We start from the raw sequence: 18,025 nt of genomic DNA, 5'->3' as shown, positions 1-18,025 counted from the left end.
CTTCGTAACTGTTACATCTTATCACAGCTTTATGAGTTTGACATTATTTCATAAAACATATCTATAGACATGATTTACATATCTACATTTGTTTTTCATCAGAACAAAAGCTGGTTATGATTATTTGTGCATTGTACTTTAACAAATGTTCCATTACCTGCCCCTGAAGAAAAGCAGAACGCCTCGTAAGTTAGCAACAGCATCAAAGGTTACATTGGATTTACAAAATGCTGGAGAATTTGGAAGCTCTGTTTTTGGATCAGTTGGAGTGCCATCCATACGAGGACCTAATAATAGACAATGTGATATGGAGATAAACTATACCTCCTAAGAGAAATGCAATTTATCATAATGGAAACATGCACCAGATAATACATAGTTTTAACACACTGTACTTTATAAACTTTGATTTTGGGGAAGTCAATTACTATATATAATCAAAAATGCTTCATTTTTGTTTTCAGATATTACACCATACATATCATGTGTGTTATGTTACAATAAAATCAGCAACCCATGGTAGGCCCGTGGTGGATGTGAATAAGAAGGGAAATGGGTCTTTGGCCACAGAGTGCCATGGAAGAATTTCAATACACAAGGGAAGCATGGTTGTAGGACAGTGTAATGGTGTGCTTTTTTCCGATCTGCAGGCTCTGCTTTATGCATAGACCAACTAGATGACTCCCTAGGGTGCTGTTTTTTGGAAGAGTGCTCTTTCTGATAAAGAAATAAAGAAATAAATACAAAAATGCAGTGGTCTGCTTGGAAAAATAGCACCCCCTCCCCGCGAACATGTCAGACACCCCAGAAAAGTATGCTTTACTTGACTTGACCATTCAAGTCAATGAAGCATGTCACATCAGACTTACAGTATGTTGCAAGATAATCATGGAAACCTTGCAATGTTCACATGGTAGGTGCAGAGCTGTCCATTCGGATGATGCATTTTTATAATTAAACTACAAAACCTTGTTAATTAATAATAATAATAATAATAATAATAATAATAATAATTGTATAATTTTTAAAGTGTGGCTTTACTGCTTAGATATTGGATGTTCAGGGAGTTGGGAGAGATATTTTTGATGAATTTTAGACAACTGAAATAAATGGTGCATGCCAGAAGCAGTGAGGTAAGTGTTATTATTTTTTGTGATACTGGCAGTGATCAACTAGATATTTTGTGGCAATATTTATGTATTTTTGATTTTTTTTTTTGTGGACCAAGTTGGAATACTGCAATATGTGTCAACGTGCCTGTGTGGATTGGGCTAGTAAAGGTAAAACTTCAGATTTAATGGCTTTGACTTCTGGTTGCAGTTGGATATTCCTCTCAACTGTCCCTGAATTTTGGGAGAAAAGGTGATGGATTACGTTTAATAGATAATGACAATAATTAATGTTATAGCCTATTTTTGCTTCAGAAAATGCATGTTATTTCACATTCTGTTATTTTCACAACTCCTCATGTTAATAATACTAATATTTTAAAATGTATCCATGATTATTTTTGAATTTGTTCTTGTTTCAGGAGGTAAGAGGTTGAGAGGTTGTAGTTGGGGCTTCCTGGATGAAAGTGACTTGAAGTTCTTGTCATTTGCTCAGTTTTAAGCAGTAATTATAATCTGACTCTACAAGCAGATGGGGGATTTGTGAGAAATAAGATGGACTACATAAACTGACACATGATATGTACACAGCAGGTATAATTGATGGGGCTGTTTGTGGAGGAAATGATTATCTTCCTGCTGTTTGCTTATTACTCTGGCTTTGCCAGACTAGAGTGATTTATGTGGAGCAACTTGGAATATTTTAATTTTGTGTGAAAAACGACTGTTTAATACAAAAGTGAAATGCATCCTCTTTTATCACAATCTGACATATGAATTATACAAAGACATGACTATAACTGCACGATGGGGGGAGGGCTGGATGAAAGTAACTTATCCTCTTAACACTTGCTCAGTTTACAGTCATTCCATAAAGGGATAAAATGCAATCACCGACCTCCAAATAACAAGGCTGCCTAAGTGGGCTTTGACACAGGCTTAGCAGTGGCCTGTACCATGACTCCATCCTATTCTAAAATTAGCCCTGCTCAGAGTCATACACAGAAGATTCTTGTATTCTGTGTGGTGAACTGGGGATGATGTTATTATTTATTTAACTTTTCACCCATACCTATGAAGCCAGTATATTTTGTTGGGCTGGACACAGTGTGGTCATCATTTCTTTAACTTTTCTCACAAACACCATAGGGGTGTAAAGGAGTCACTGAGCTTTTTCAGGAGCCGTAAACTTCTAAAAGTAAATTGGAAACATTATTGTAATTATTTTTTTTCATGTTCTCATTTTCCTCACAATCAAACATGAGATGCATATACAGGTGACTATCTTTTGGGGGTAGGTAAAGAAGTATTCTGTTTATGTATGTCTGACAACAAATGTGTTCTAATGGTTTTTTCAACTTTGTCCAAATGTGACATCAGAGGGGTACGCATAGGGTGGCTGTCTTTTGTGGGAAGAGGTTAGGAGGCATGTTGTATATACTAGGACAGAGCTGACATGAACTATGATTGTGGTTATTTGTTCCTTAAGTTTCATACTAACTGAAGACCAGACAAGGATACCTAGAAAGTGACTACCTTTTTTAAGGTGACATAGGGTGGGAGGTACTATTTTCAGATTCATGTATCAACACATGCATTTGTCTTCTTTGTTTATTGTACATTGATATGATGTTAACTTTGAGCATTAAGCCCTGGTACTACTCATTTCTACCTTGAAATAAAAATGTATGACTGAATTTCTTTTCTTATGTTTAATTTTTGTTCAGCCATCACTGATTCATAGATTCACAGATTGTTACTAAGCTAATGCCTTGGGGGGGGGGCTTTTTAAGCCTGGGCAAGTTTACCTGAAAGAATAATGATGCCCTGTATACAAATAGCACATATAGGGACAGGCATTTATAACCTACATCTGTCCAAAAGGGACATGGCAGCCAGGCCCAGTTTATCCAACCTTTTGAATCAAAAGGATGGGAATAAAAGGTCACCTCAGACTATAACCTAGTAGTCCATAGACACCAGCTTAACTTAGTTATTACAATGTAGTCTCCATCAGTTTGGGTGTGTTGAAAGGATTCAGGGTTATTACAGTACAGTCTTGTTCAGTTAGACCATGCTTAAATGATTCAGGGAAAACCAAAGATGAAGAGCATGACTGTGAATGTCTTCCCTTCATCACATAAATGTAAATGTACCTCAGAGCATCAGGAACCTACATGGCTTCTGGGGGCCTTGCGGCCCACAGATGCATGTCTCAATTCAGTTTTTTCCACTGCAGCCAAGATTTCTGTTCAGACCATCATTACATGAATAAGTTGTTACCAAATAAATAAAAATCACACTTCAGTGCATCTGGCACATTACATCATATCATCTGTGGCATCTTAGGGTCTTGCAGTCCCCACACTCCTGGCTAAATGTAATTATTTTTACTCCAGTTATTACAGTATTGGTCAGTTAGGGTATGTTACCAGGATTCAGGGGAGAACAAAGTTGAAATGCAAAGATTAAATTCTTCTTTAACCATGTGTTTTGCTCAGGCCATTACTAAATGTAAAGCTTGTAAAAAATGAAAAATACACCATCGAAAAAGCATTGAGAGACACTCATGGCACCTTGCAGCCCTCAAACTCCAGCTCAGATAACAGTCTTGCCTACTTAAAAAGTGCTGAATGAATAAATGCAGGAAAAAAATGATGACTAAGAAAAACTGTGACAAAATGAAGACAAAAGTCATCTGGATGGTGTCGGTAGACCTAGATAGGGAGGTGGTGTGTGTATATGGTGGGGGGTGGGGGTCATGGAGCCATTTTGCATAGGCCACCAGTTGATCTAAGGCCAGCCCTGCTGATATGCTATAGTAATAATTAAAAGAAAGGTAAAAATGTATGTATGAATGAACACCTTTTGAAGACATGTTGCTATGCTGCTGTGTTAATGGAGGGCACACTGAGGTAAATGTACTTACACTTCTCAATTTCAAAACTGCCGCTAAAATAATGGAGCCTTTTAACAGCCTCAGTATCACCAGAGTGTAATAATGATCTTAAGAAATTAGTGATAATATCCTACCCTAAAAGGGATCAATGAAAGTCAAAGCTTTGTGACTGCAGAAAAACAATCACTGAGAAACCACTGACCGCAATATGAGCAGCATAAAAAGCACTGAGAACTGGGCTCTTAACCAGGTCTGTGAGATTTTACATTGGGACCAATAAAATCAAGGCAGCAAGATAATGCAAGTGACTCCATTTTTTCAACATTCCTATGCAATGTAAATAAAAACAGCACTGCTTTTGTCAGAGTGCATCATAATAGGTCTATGTATAAAGTAATGTTGTGATTACCATTTTATTAATCTCGCCAGGCAGACCACAGCAAAACTGCCTCACAGGCAAATGCTAAGGAGCAAGTCATGATCTGTAAAAATTTAACAGGATCAAATTAAAACTAAAGAGCTATACTTCCATTTGTTGGATATTATATAGCTTTTTATTAGGTTTTATATTTGTAAATATATTTAAATTTTATGGAAACTCTACTCTGTGTAGTTATCAGGAAACCCACATTTGTTTTGAGAAAGATGTTAAGTAATTAAGAACTATGTGACTTCTCTAGTTTTGTACAGTTCAAGTCACAAGCCACTTTTTCAATGCTCATTCATTATTCATTATTCAGTAATTTCAGTATTACTATGTGGCTACTTTAAACAACATTACAATGACTGCATTAATTTCTGAAAAAAAAAATGATTGCTTCACCAAGAATATAATTCCACATTGTGATATAAACTTTCCATGAAGTAATTTGCACATTGTGATTGCATTATTAGAACATTCCTAAGATGACAATATTTCTAGGAGCTTCTCCCTAGTTGAGCAACATGCAGGTTAGCAGGCTACTCATGTTTGTGGCCGGACATGAAGTTTCATGTATATCTTAGAATATGGATTCTCTGCCTCCAACATTTGAATCTGCCAATTAGTTGTGACAGAATTGTGCTACTCTATCAATCCCAGAGCATTATGTTATAGTGCATGCCATTTGAGATTCTTATGAAAAAGTATATAAAAAGTCACCTTAAGTTTTGCATTTGGTAATACATGTACTAGCATGAGCAAAAATGGTAAAAAAATGTACACAAATGATAATACTATTCAGATCCCTACGAAGTGTTGACGAATGAGTCTTGTTAGGTCTGTGCAGAGTTCTAGCACCAAACCTTTCTACTGATGGAATTGTGTTGGCTACCTGTTGATGGAATGTTGCTGCCTCACTGTTGATTAATTGGAAGGTTCTGGCTATTGGTGATGAAATGGTGCTGTCTACCTGTTGATGAAATGGTAATGGATACCTGTCGATGAATTAATACTGGCTACTAGCTGATGAAACTGTGCTGAGCTAAGCAGTAACTTAAGTACACACAAAAAAACATATTAAAGGCAAGACTTACCATAGAGAATTTGGATCCCTTCTACATCATCTTTTGAGAGCACAAAGTTCTCTGTATTAACATAGGAGTATGTAGGGAACATTAGTGCAGTATCATCATCAGAATGAGAAAGTCCGAGAGCATGACCAAACTCATGGGCAGCCACAAGAAACAGGTTGTAATCTAATGAAACAAAAACAAACAGGTATTTAAAGCAACTGTCTGACTGCATACTTTTGATATAGATATATAAAGATTAGAGTGCATTACTCTACAGGTAGTAGGCATTTCTAATGACTGGTTATGAAAAAAATGGCCACCCAGCAATAACTTGGCTATGAATGCAGCCTTCCAGACTATATATAAGCTTATATCAACCACAAAATTAGAGACTAGAACCTGACAGAATAATTTGATTTTGGTAATTCTGGGAAAAAAATAAGTAAACCGTTGAAAACTCAATTAATTCTAATAAAATTATTGAAACATGATAACTGTAAGAAAAAAATGTATTTTACCCAGATTATGTGCAATGTAGCAAAACATCAAATCATAAAAAAGTCAATTAAAACAATGTACTGAAACCATACAGAAGTTAAATGTGCCTTTCCCCTCTCTGACTTTTTCAGTATAGAAAACAAAATCTGTTTTACCTCACTGAATCTATAGTGTCATACTATGCTCACTTTCACATTAGTAGATGCAATCATTTAATAATACTTAAACAGCAAATATTATATATTTGTGGATTAGTCCAAGACTAGTAGACAAAAATATGCACAACATTGCCAGCATTTTTATCTACTTACTGATGAAAAATGTCTTATAATATTGTTACTGTTTGGAGTCTGTTGTCATATGAGACATAAACAGTCTTTCTTGAAAAGATAAGCTTTGGCTCCACACTAATCTGAATAAGGTAATCTGTGTACAGGAAATGGAATTACTGAATGTATTTAATAAGGCATTTCTGTATGTAAGATTATTTCTGAATACAGCATTGGCCTTATTATGCACTGAACACATTGTGATGACAATAAATAGGTAGCTTGCTAATAAACATTACTAGACAAATTGTGATTATTTTCCTCATGTGCTGCTTCTTGCTCTCTTTACTTATGTGTAGTATGTAGCCCTTGGCCTTGTCTGACTGTGATGCATCATCACAAAAGTGACCATCCACTGATGACATTCTGACTCAACTGAACATTTGGACAAATAGTAGGTTTCCAACAGAAAAGGGTTGCTATTCCTAAGAAAATCTCCAAGTATGTCTACTGACCTTACAGTACTTACTGCACCAGTCTATAGTGAAAATATTACAGATTTGCAAATTTAAACTATATAGTAAGCAGCAGATTTGTACTCTAATAATAAGACATATAGTTAACCATTTCATAGTATTGTTATATTTATTATTGTTATTACTAATGTGCTTGATGGCATTGTCAGTATTTGGTGGCTCCCAGACATCTAATATTGTGGCTCGTGACTGTAGTGGTACATGCCACCAGGAGTATAAATGGAGCAGTCAGCTGAACATATTCTTGCCAGCAATATCAGCTCATCTTTTTCCTTTTCCTGATTGCACGAGTAATGTCTGCTTAGAATATTTAAACTTGATTGGCTTTCATAAAGTGCTGAATTTATTAGACATCCCTCATTTAATAGTTTATGAAACCACAGCGTTAACTTTTTTATTTTGTGTTTTGAATTTTATGATGTGCGCTGTGCTTATACAATCCTTTAGGATTTTTTTTTTTTTTCTATTGAGGTTTGTGGAGGAGCTGGAACCTCACTCACCAAGCAACAGGAGTAAAGCAAAAAGCCAGTCTTAGATGGATAACAGTCCATCACAAAATGCATGTGCCCACACACATATGCACGTGTACATGCTCACACATATGCACATATGTGCAGAAAGACACATATCTAAACTTACAAGCAACTTAAAGGATTCCATATTTACTGTTCAAAAAGCCTTTGAGACATAAAAGGAAACAAAAAACATAGCAGTAGCACATGTTGAAACAAAGATGGTAAACCATTTTCACATACAAAGCATCCCTACTGGAAAATGAATCAGAAAAATGAAAAAAGTGACAATACCCTGTTTTCCTAACAATGTTTGATATAGAAATGTAACTATCCAAATATTGTGTTGAGAAAACCATGCTTGCAGTACTTAGTAGCCATTAATCGCTTAGTCATTGTTACAAAGACATGCATCTTTATATTTTAGTTGCATAAAACTTGGAAGTTTAAAAATTGCATTAATAAGCAATTATAGTACAGGTGTGGTGCATGAACTAGCTAAAGACTAGGCCAAAGTCATCGCATTATTCTGCAAATACTTTAAGAATGCAATCTAAATGCAATGAAATGAATATATTTGTGAAAAGTTTGTGTAACCACCTTCTGACATAGAACAACTATAATTTGGTTTTAAAGACACATATACTTTTATTGTTTTTACATTAAAATAAGATGGTGCATTTAAAAATGCAAGTTGAAATGTTCTTCAGGTAGGATTACAAATCAGTTTTACTCCATTAGTAAGCTTACTAGTATCATCTGTTAAAAATAATTCTGCTCTTATAAAAACCTCCTGATCATTTGTAAAATGTCATCCCCCTAAGTAGCTTTTGCATTGTTTTGACATGGAATGTGAAAATGCATGTGGCTCTGTAGTTTTTGGTGCTGGCAAACATAGCATGGTTGAAGTAAAAGCTTAATATATTTTTATGTCTTACCATCTGAGTTTCTGGTCCATGTTTCATCTTCATCAAAGTGGGTGTCTCCTCCTATATCATTACCTGGAGGGAAAGCATGAGCCAGGACTCCATGACGTCCATCAAAAGGGAAATAGTCTCCATGAGCTGCAAAAGAAACACAAGGCATTGACTTCTGATTTAGCATACAAAGAACTGTAAATTTAAAAGAGAATTACACAGTAAATATGTAATATAGATTATTTGGGCTTCTTTCCGAAAGCATTTAGTGACATTGTAAATATCTTAACCATGGGTACGCAGTTTGTTTCATCATGGACATCCCCTATCAAAGACTGTTAACTTTTGTTCAATCAGTTAGTGGGTTCTGAGAAAACACAACTCTAAGTGTTTTATATGATGCTGGCAAAGCTTCTTAGACCCCTCCCATACAAGAGGTCAACCCTACTTAATTATAACAAACAGAGAGGACAATGCATATTAAGGAAGGGGATGCAGTAACTGCAGAAAATGAATATGTGTTCATTTGTTAAGATACTTCCACCAGCCTTCACTAAACTGGTTCAAAGCCAAACACACCCCATCTCAGAAATAGACTTTAGATTAGACAACATGCACAATTAAATCTCCATAGAATCTGTCATTTTTCTGACATAGTATGCCTTAGTGGAGGAATAGGTAAGTTTGTAAATTCAAATCATAGTCTGCTCATCACAGTTCACTGAATTCCAATTGTCTGAACTTATAATTTAATGAAATTTCAATTTCTAAAATGTGAATCTCCAGGTATATGCCCACCAAAAAAGCAGTTTCAAACTAACACTACTAAACTCTCTGATTGTTAGTGTTGATATACAAGAGAAACCATACTATATACAGGTCTATATTATATTATCAAAACGGCATTACAGTGAATGCCATTTCGATGACACATAAAGAGCGAAATTCAAAAACAGAGAAAGCTCAGGTCAGTGATTTTTTCCTTGAAATGTTTTAACTGGTATGTTGTGTATTGTTGGTCTACCGATTTTTTGGATAAAAAATCAGTGTCATGGGGTTTTGCTGTTTTTGAATACTGCTAGATCAGCAATATAATCAGAAAAGAGTTTATAATGTTTATCACCTAGTATCAATAAATCTTAAAATCTTACATGTGCATGTATTAGACATGCATTTATTTACTTACTAATTGTTCAGCTGGTAAGTGGACTAGTCTATTGACCCTTTCTAGCTATGACCCAGCCTCAAAGAGCAGAAAATATATCACAGAATGTCATGCAGCAATATTATACATGAAACGAGTACATAGCAAAATTCCGAACATAATTGTAAGACTGAATGCAGATAGGTTAAAATTAAAAGATCCAGTCAGAGTGCACTAAGAAAAAATATGTACAAAACACAATCTAAAATACATATAAAAATACGGTGTAATCATGCATGTAAACCTAAACTCCTATATGCATGTGATATATTTGCATATAAGGAGCCATATTAAGAGGTTGAGAAAAGTTTATTAAATATATTCTATTATTCATGACATTGGATGATAAGTTACCTAACCATTGTAATGGTAACAACTGCAGGTAGATTCAGTAAGGAGATACACTTTAAGTGCTTTTTGGAAGCTTTTAATGGTTTCCAGGTTTTTAATGTCTGTAGGCAGGTGGTTCCAGGTAGCAGGTTCAAATCTAGAGAGAGCTTTCTCACCCACAGCAGTTTTAAATTGTACAAGACAGATCAATAGATGGATAGATAGACATATAGATAACAAACAGAAACAGATATAAATTGAGATAATGTATACATTTCTATTACAGCTCTGAACTTCATGGCACACTCTTACTATCGTCCTACTCACTAAGTGCGTTTCTCATGGAAAAATAACTTTTCTTGTCCATATTGTTGCCTACTTTACAAGACATTTTAGATGCTTTTTAACATCAATATAGGCCATACATTGCCATACTTGGTAACATGGAACTAACATAAAAAAAAAACTAAAACTCATCTCAGATTGTTACAACCCTCCCTCTATGACAGTGGAGGTCAGCTTCAGTTATCTGAAGTGATGGCAGTGACATGAACAAGAAAAATGCAGTTACACAGAGAAGGCAATGACATAAGAGGACAAGCAAAGATTGGTGACATGTCATGGTAATGCCCTGTCCGAGGGTCTTAAAATACATTTTCTGAGTCTTTTCAAGCAGCTTGTGAATGCAGCAGACCCTTATCTAGGAGCAAACTGAAGGGTACAGACAGAAAGACAGCAAGGGAGAGAAGAAGAAACAATGCAAAGGGGGTGGCAAGGGGCTGAAGGGTAAAAAAAATGAATACATTTCAAAAAGACAGGAAACAGGGATGAGAAGGTGATATACTGGTAAGTGGAGTGTGCTTTAGAAGACATAATAACAAAATAGTACATGGGTGAAGAATGGTAAGCAGGACAGTAACAGAAGTAATCATACCAATAAAGATCAAAATAAGCCCCTCTGGTGGTGTAGAGAGATAAAGTCCTAATTATGACCCAGATAACCTGGACTCAATTAGCAGCTCTAGGGACCGACAGAGTGGCAGGGAGGAATAGACATGCCTGTCCTGGCAGGAGGACATTCGCCGGTATCACTCCCTAAGGGGAGGCATGTCCAAAGAGGTGAGTTGAAATTAAATCCAATCAGTGAGTGTGGGGGCAGGGAAAGGGAAAACTGGAAAAGGCATATAAAAAAAATAAAAATAAAAATAAATAAAAAACAGGAGGAAGCACAAACAGCTGAGCCCCCTGGTTGCCTTTAAGATCCACAGCCACCCCAGCAATATTGGTGGGAATCCGTGGGAGATTAGAAAGATATTGAAAGACCCAGTGTAGACATGGGGCTCTGAGGGACAGGCTGCTATAAATGAGGTCAGTGGTGAGCAAAAAAAATAGTTAAAGCCCAAGAAGAAAGAAGATATGGCCTAAACAATGCTCTCTGTGGATAAGGTAGCTAGGAAGTCATAAGGAGCATACAAAGGTGGAAATAAAGTGTTGGCATTATTATATTTCTTTACATGTATGCGTAAATACCCTTATATGCAGTCATCAGTTATGAATGGCTATCAGAGTACATAGTTGATCAATTAGCTTCAATGTTATGAGTCTTTTTTTTTTTAATTTTTAGCAACAGCAGGTTTAAAAAACATCTGCTCTCTAAAGATATGTGTATTGTAAATTTAATCATATTCATTTTCCACAAAAAAAAAAAAAAACAACTTTGGGGATATCAACTCTGAGCCACAAAGTTGTCTTCTCTCATTTCTAAGCAGTTCAAAATTTACCTCGAGATCCAAATGAGATGGTGATATCAGCAGTGCCATCGTGAATCCTGGTTATTGTCAAAGGAGTGACATCACTCCAAACTTTGAAAGCTTTACAGATTTGCTCATCAACCTCAGCAGGAGTCAAGTCTGGCGTGTAATTTAAGATCCTTTAAAAAAAAAGTAATAGCCACCATGTAGTTAATTTATGGAAATAAATGATTCAACTGCATTATCCTGTACAACATAATCAAACTACGTTTTTTTTTTTCAGTGAAGTGCTGTATCTAACAGGCTACAGAACTAAATCAAGTAACAGTTCAACAATTTATGTATTTGTTTTTAATAAGCATTACAGCTCAGAATGTTTTGAATTTCTTCCTGATTCAATGTCTGTATTCCAAGTAAATGGATTTTAAGTTTATAGGAAAATAACTTTGAACTTACACACAGAAAAATGTATAGATAAGTATATGTGTCATGTGAGTTTTTAAAAAACCTGAACTGGTTGCTTCTTAAATAATCAGACTTGAACTTCAAGATGCAAAAAAAAAAAAAAAAGTTAAACACAGTGTCTTGCAGACAGAGCTTTTTGGTATTTATGTGGACATGCCCCTCAGCTATTTTCAGTAAAGCAATCCAGTTCTTGATATTGAGTCTTAGCCTGTGTTTTCAGTTCATTTAACTAACTGAGAGTTATGGATAGTATGTGGGCAATAGAATCTTTGGCAAATGTGTTTTTTACCCCTGTGGATAGATTACAGTGAGGAGGACTGGAAATTTCCCAGCTTATAGGAGATGAGTAATACTGATTATAAATGACTTCCTGCTTCTTTGCATGGAAACTCTGATCTTTCCTGAATACACTTGCTGCAGCCTATAACTTATCAGAAAAGAAAACCATCAACAGATGCTTTCTGCATCACTGTTGTGGTTGTCCCTTGGATCACACAATGCTTTTTTGAACCTGGACTCACAGATAAAAATCCAACCACTAAACAATACCGCTAGTGTCAGTTCTGTGTTTGTTTGCAGCAGCAACATAGACTGTATTATTTTTAGAGGATCTTATGAATTTTCATTATCTTGTTTCATAATTGTAATTCAAACTATGAAATGAGTAAGAAAACTCATGTTGGCAACATAGCTTTATGTATATTCTGAAACAACAGCAGATAAAAAAAACATATTCTTATATCCCAAAGGTATGTACATGTTATCAGACAGTACCTGTATGTTATATTGGTTCTCGGCCACTTGATCTTCCCGGCGTAATGGGCATAATTTCGGACATCAGGAATGCCACACCTTGGCTTACTCATTGCTTCCAAAGTCTCTGAATTCAGCTCTCCAGTTACAGTGATTCCATAAAATTCCTGCATTGCTATGATGGCTTCAAACATACTTTCACCTATACTTCTTCCAGAACTTGTACTCTTACTGTTTAGATTATAGAATCTGCTGAGGAATTCCTAAAGGTAAGAAAAAAGATATAACGTGTTGGTTATATAACATGTTGGGGGATTTTTTTTTTTTTTTTGGCCAGCAGCTGCTTGAAAGCATGTGATGGCATGCCCTGCGACAACTTGTTTCAAACAAATCTATAAGCTATGCCATGGTCTCCAATAATTTATTTTATATTTATAGATGTTTGTGGCTTTATCTGTTCTTGTTTTAGAGCTTTAAAGTTAAAAGTAGAATTACCACTTTAACATCCAATGTACTGGACTGAGGAGTTGCTTATCATGCAGTATACATTACCAGATGGTCATTACTAGAACCCTTACAGTAATTTACAGGCTGATGTATTATAAAGTAACTAGTAGACAGTAAAATGTAAGCCAGTGTTTTTTAGCTTTCTGCGTTAGCAATCTTGTATTCTATCCTCCAGTTAGCAAGCATTTTCCTCTTGGTCTGGTATATGGTACAACTCACCCAGTAAACATGTGAAGGTTTTTGAAGTACAAAAAGTGATCATAAACTTCATCCACAAATCAAAAATGTCAAATAGTAAAAATCATAAAAGACTAAGAATATACTTATAACAAAAAAGCATTGCAGATAATTAATTAAAAAATAGAAACGATTAGAAAAACCTCCTGAAAAACAGCATCTGACCTTATGGTAGTAGGTAAAATCCCTAAATCAGAATGCTATATGATTTTAATCACCAGACTCAGTCATGCTGCATTATGCAAGTAACACTGGTTCCATTTTTAAACCTGCTAAATGAATAAATCAAAGGAGCAAAATGTAGTATTGTACAGAATATTGATAGAAAAGGGATGTATTTTCCATGAGAAATACTTACACTGTGAGGTCAGTAGGAGAAAGCGGGACAAAGATTGTGTACTTCTGTAATGAGAAAATGTAGTTGGGTACTAGAAACAAGCTTCAAGTTATGCAAAAATGGAGGGAGGAATCCACCTTGTAGAGGCCAGATGTGTGGGGGTTAAGTAAGCAATGGAAGTAGAGATAGCATACCAAGTAGGACAGATGTACAGGCCAGATGTGTAGGGTTAAGCAAGCAGGGAAAGTAGAGATAACAACCCGAGTAGGACAGATGTACAGGCCAGATGTGAGGAGGTTAAGTAAGCAGAGGAATAGACATAACAGACCAGATAGGATAGATCTGAGGCCAGGTGTGAGGGGGTTAGGTATGCAAGGGATAGAGATAACAGACCAAATAGGGCAGATGTACAGGCCAGATCTGAGGGTGATAAGTAGGCAGTGAAAGTAGAGATAATACACCAAGCAGGACAGAATCTGAGTAGTAAGCGGGGAGAAACTGTGAAGACCATATGAGGTTAAGAGTGTGACATGATGATCTGTCACTCTGACTTTGAATATAAGCTGGGTCATAATCCTAACATTTTCTTACATACCACGATGCTGTCATTAGAGGGGAAATATACAATAAATATTTATGGAAAATAAACATATTACATTCCTATCATGTACTTAGTTTCATAAATGCTTTATATTATTAAACTTTGACTATCCTGTGGAATAACAATCATAATCTTGATGATGCAAAACATGAATGATTTATAAGATTTGTAAGATGAAAGAGTTAGAGAAAAATACTGGAAGTTCAAAAAAAAAAAAAAGAAATAGTGATTTTTGCAAGTGGGCAGTGGTTTGTCTACTCCCTATGCCTTTACAGCATAATTATTCTCATTCCAAGGTAACATACCTTAGGGAAAAGATAGGGTATGCATTGTCTGATTTTAGATTAGTATTAGTTTCATAAAACTGATCTACTATTTTTTTACTGATTATGTACCTTTGCAACACCTGAACTGAATGGAATACTTTTGGGGTTATTAAACGCAATCTGCTTTGTCCATAATGTTTAATTCCATAACTGGAAAAAGAAATATTTTCTCTGAGCAAAATATTCAAGAGGAATTCCTAAAACAAACTTGACACCTTTAATGTGAAAACTTGTTGGGCATCTTGCAACATTTGAGCATGATCTGATAATATTACGAAATCAAGTCATGTTTATAGCCACTGTTAACTCACATTTGCATTAATTTTGTAGAAAACTGGAAATCGGTTGCATAGCAAAGGCATGACACAAGCAACACAGAAGCTATAAAAACAATGAAAAGTTTCACCATCCTTTACATCTGAAATCATTTTGCTTTAGAGCCTCCTAATATAATTAAAAATATCTGAATAAATGTAAGTTCATGTCTATGACCATATACCAGATATTTGTTATGTGCAGGAATTGTTTATTCATCTGCAAAGCATAATGTAAATCTTTCTTGGAGAAGGGGCATTTGACAGCTAACATATGAACGAAGACTAAAATATTTGAGTTCAGTTACAGTAACAGTGCACTGTATTTAGTAAACAGGAGCACTGACTCATTACATTATACAGTTATCTATGTGTGTGTGTGTGTGTGTGTGTGTGTGTGTGTGTGTGTGTGTGTGTATATATATATATATATATATATATATATATATATATATATATATATATATATATATATATATATATATATATATATATATATATATATATATATATATATATATATATATATATATATATATATATATATATATATATATATATATATATATATATAGATATGGTTTACAATCACAATGTTGAAGTGGATTTGGTCAAATCCACTTTGTATGAAGTCCAGAGAGTAAACGGTGACAATGTCGAACCCAACAATACTGAAGTACAAATCTCACCCCTATCTTGACAATTGTTAATGTTGTTCCAAGGTCGAATTTGAGATGTATTTCTACAATGTCGGAATTTGATATTGTCAATTTCGTGGAAGTGGGTCGATGATAACATCATTCAACTGAGTCCACTTCGACATTGCCATAGTAAACCATATATATATATATATATATATATATATATATATATATATATATATATATATATATACAAACACACATACACATATGCACACACACACACGCGCGCGCACGCACATTTGACTATATGATAGTTTGTTGCACACTCATTAAATCAAACCCTAATTATCAAGCGTAAGAGTACACCAATTGGCTTAAACATTTTTTCTAGGGGCCAGCCCCCTGCACCCCCTTCTTACACTGCTGATTATATATACCATTTCCAAGACTGCACTACAGTAGAGAAAGGGCTGGTTACTTGATCCCCGCTGTACTGAAATCTTGCACAGTAAAAGAAAAGTCTGACCAGCTGTATGTAAACCATTGCTTATGAAGATGTGCAGTTACGTACTGCAAGGTATACAGAGATGCTCAGGCATATCTTAAAACTTGTATACTAACTAAAATGTAAGGAAAGCATTGATAATAATACAAGCAGTGTTATTGATTTCAGTGGTCATTCAACAAAGTATAAGTATTACCCTAATTCTAATGTTTTGTTAAACCACGGCATGCTTCCATACTTATACAGCAGTTTTTTTGCATATGATGCATGCATTATGCTAAAGCCAATAATGTGAATGGCACCTGTTTTGATTTCCCAAGAAACACCTGCCTCCAGTTCCTTTAAGACCAGGACATATTTCTTATAATTTATTCAATTTCTGCTGTGCTTGACATTAAGCTTAACCGAATGCATTACCGAAGAACATATAATGCAGAAAGAAGAAAAGAAAATGTCCTGTCTGAATAGCTGAATTTAGTTTTAGTAAAACAGAACATTGTAAGAAAATTAATCAATGTTCATTTTATGTTAGTTCATGAGGACTTTTTGTGATATGATTAAAGTTTGTTAATGTATGTCTGTAAATATTAAAATTCAGTGACACATTAAATATGTTTTGTCATAAGAGTACATGAAACAAAAAAAATGTTTAATGATGAAATTAGCTTTATGGTTGCGCAGATAAAAGGTAAAGTTATCCTAATTTTTTGGCACAGCTATGCAGAAGAAAGAATTGAGTTCTATAAAACACTGCCCATCAAGTATGGAAATTATAAAAAGGCTTCAACAAATAATGCAACATGAATATAATTAAAGCCATATATTCCAAAATGGAAACAGAACTGATTTGTAAAACCAAAAAATGCAATCCATTCCTTTTGGTCAAAACTATATTTTTTGTGTAGCGTATTTATAGGAAAAAATCATTTTCAGTACATGCATTACCATATATGACAAAAACACTCATATTTCGCAGTTAGTGCTGATGTAGTATAAAATGCATAAATATAAGTGAATGTGAGACAGTCCTGAAAGACAGCAACCTTACCTGTGCAAAAATCATGTCATCCTTCTTCTTGCTGATTTCCAGATGTGAAGAAATTACGTATGCAAAATAAAGGCTCAGTACTGCAGTAATCAGAATTCTGTTCATTGCTTTGTCCCTCGAAGATTTGTAGAACTGTTGAATCCTCCCCTGTGATATACCAGAGCCTTGGTGTAAATGGCTTTTTATAAGGCATCCACACGCTGATCATCTTCATCAAATGACTAATCACTTACTGTACTGCATCAGCGGAAACAGACCAGATATGGACAGTAGTAAAAACTTGACTTTTATTAGATCAAACACCTGGCATGTGTAGTCAGGGTGTGAATCACCTGAGGAAAAAACCTGGCACATAAGTATTTTTGCTATAAATCTTGTACCTTCATTTTATCTCAACGTGAACATTATTTTGTTACGCAGAATGCACCACATTGAACTCAGCACAGATTTTAAAACTGACTATAGCAGTATGAATTTTTGAATGGGATTAAATAGTCAGTAGTAAACAAACAAACACAACAAATATGTATATACACACACACACACACACACACACACATATATATAAATATACACACACACACACACGCACACACACACACACACACACACACACACAAATGCACACACGTATGTGTGTGCATACACAGATATACATAAAATATATATCTGTGTCTATATATCTATCTATATATATATTTATATATATAGATCAATAGATACATACATACATAGATATAGATAGAGAGATATATATTTATATATATAA

General features: G+C 34.9%; 1 protein-coding gene across 1 annotated transcript in view; it reads right to left on the bottom strand.

Annotated features, from left to right (window-relative positions):
- LOC122802794 (collagenase 3-like) overlaps nucleotides 1-17,388 on the bottom strand; it is a 41,695-nt gene extending 24,307 nt beyond the window's left edge. Inside the window, exons 1-6 of the mRNA XM_044072588.1 lie at nucleotides 17,257-17,388; nucleotides 12,759-13,000; nucleotides 11,550-11,698; nucleotides 8,256-8,381; nucleotides 5,524-5,685; nucleotides 158-287 (exon numbers count right to left, since the gene is read on the bottom strand). Of these exons, the coding sequence (XP_043928523.1) occupies nucleotides 158-287; nucleotides 5,524-5,685; nucleotides 8,256-8,381; nucleotides 11,550-11,698; nucleotides 12,759-13,000; nucleotides 17,257-17,361 (914 nt within the window). The 5' untranslated portion in view covers nucleotides 17,362-17,388. The remainder of the gene's footprint in view (nucleotides 1-157; nucleotides 288-5,523; nucleotides 5,686-8,255; nucleotides 8,382-11,549; nucleotides 11,699-12,758; nucleotides 13,001-17,256) is intronic.
- Nucleotides 17,389-18,025: the final 637 nt, after the last annotated feature.

This window comes from Protopterus annectens, chromosome 5.part0 (genome assembly GCF_019279795.1).
Source record: "Protopterus annectens isolate FY-2018-M chromosome 5.part0, PAN1.0, whole genome shotgun sequence".
Lineage (NCBI taxonomy): Eukaryota > Metazoa > Chordata > Ceratodontiformes > Protopteridae > Protopterus > Protopterus annectens.
The sequence above is the reverse complement of the archived record's forward strand: the minus strand, read 5'-3'. Positions and strand labels throughout refer to the sequence as shown.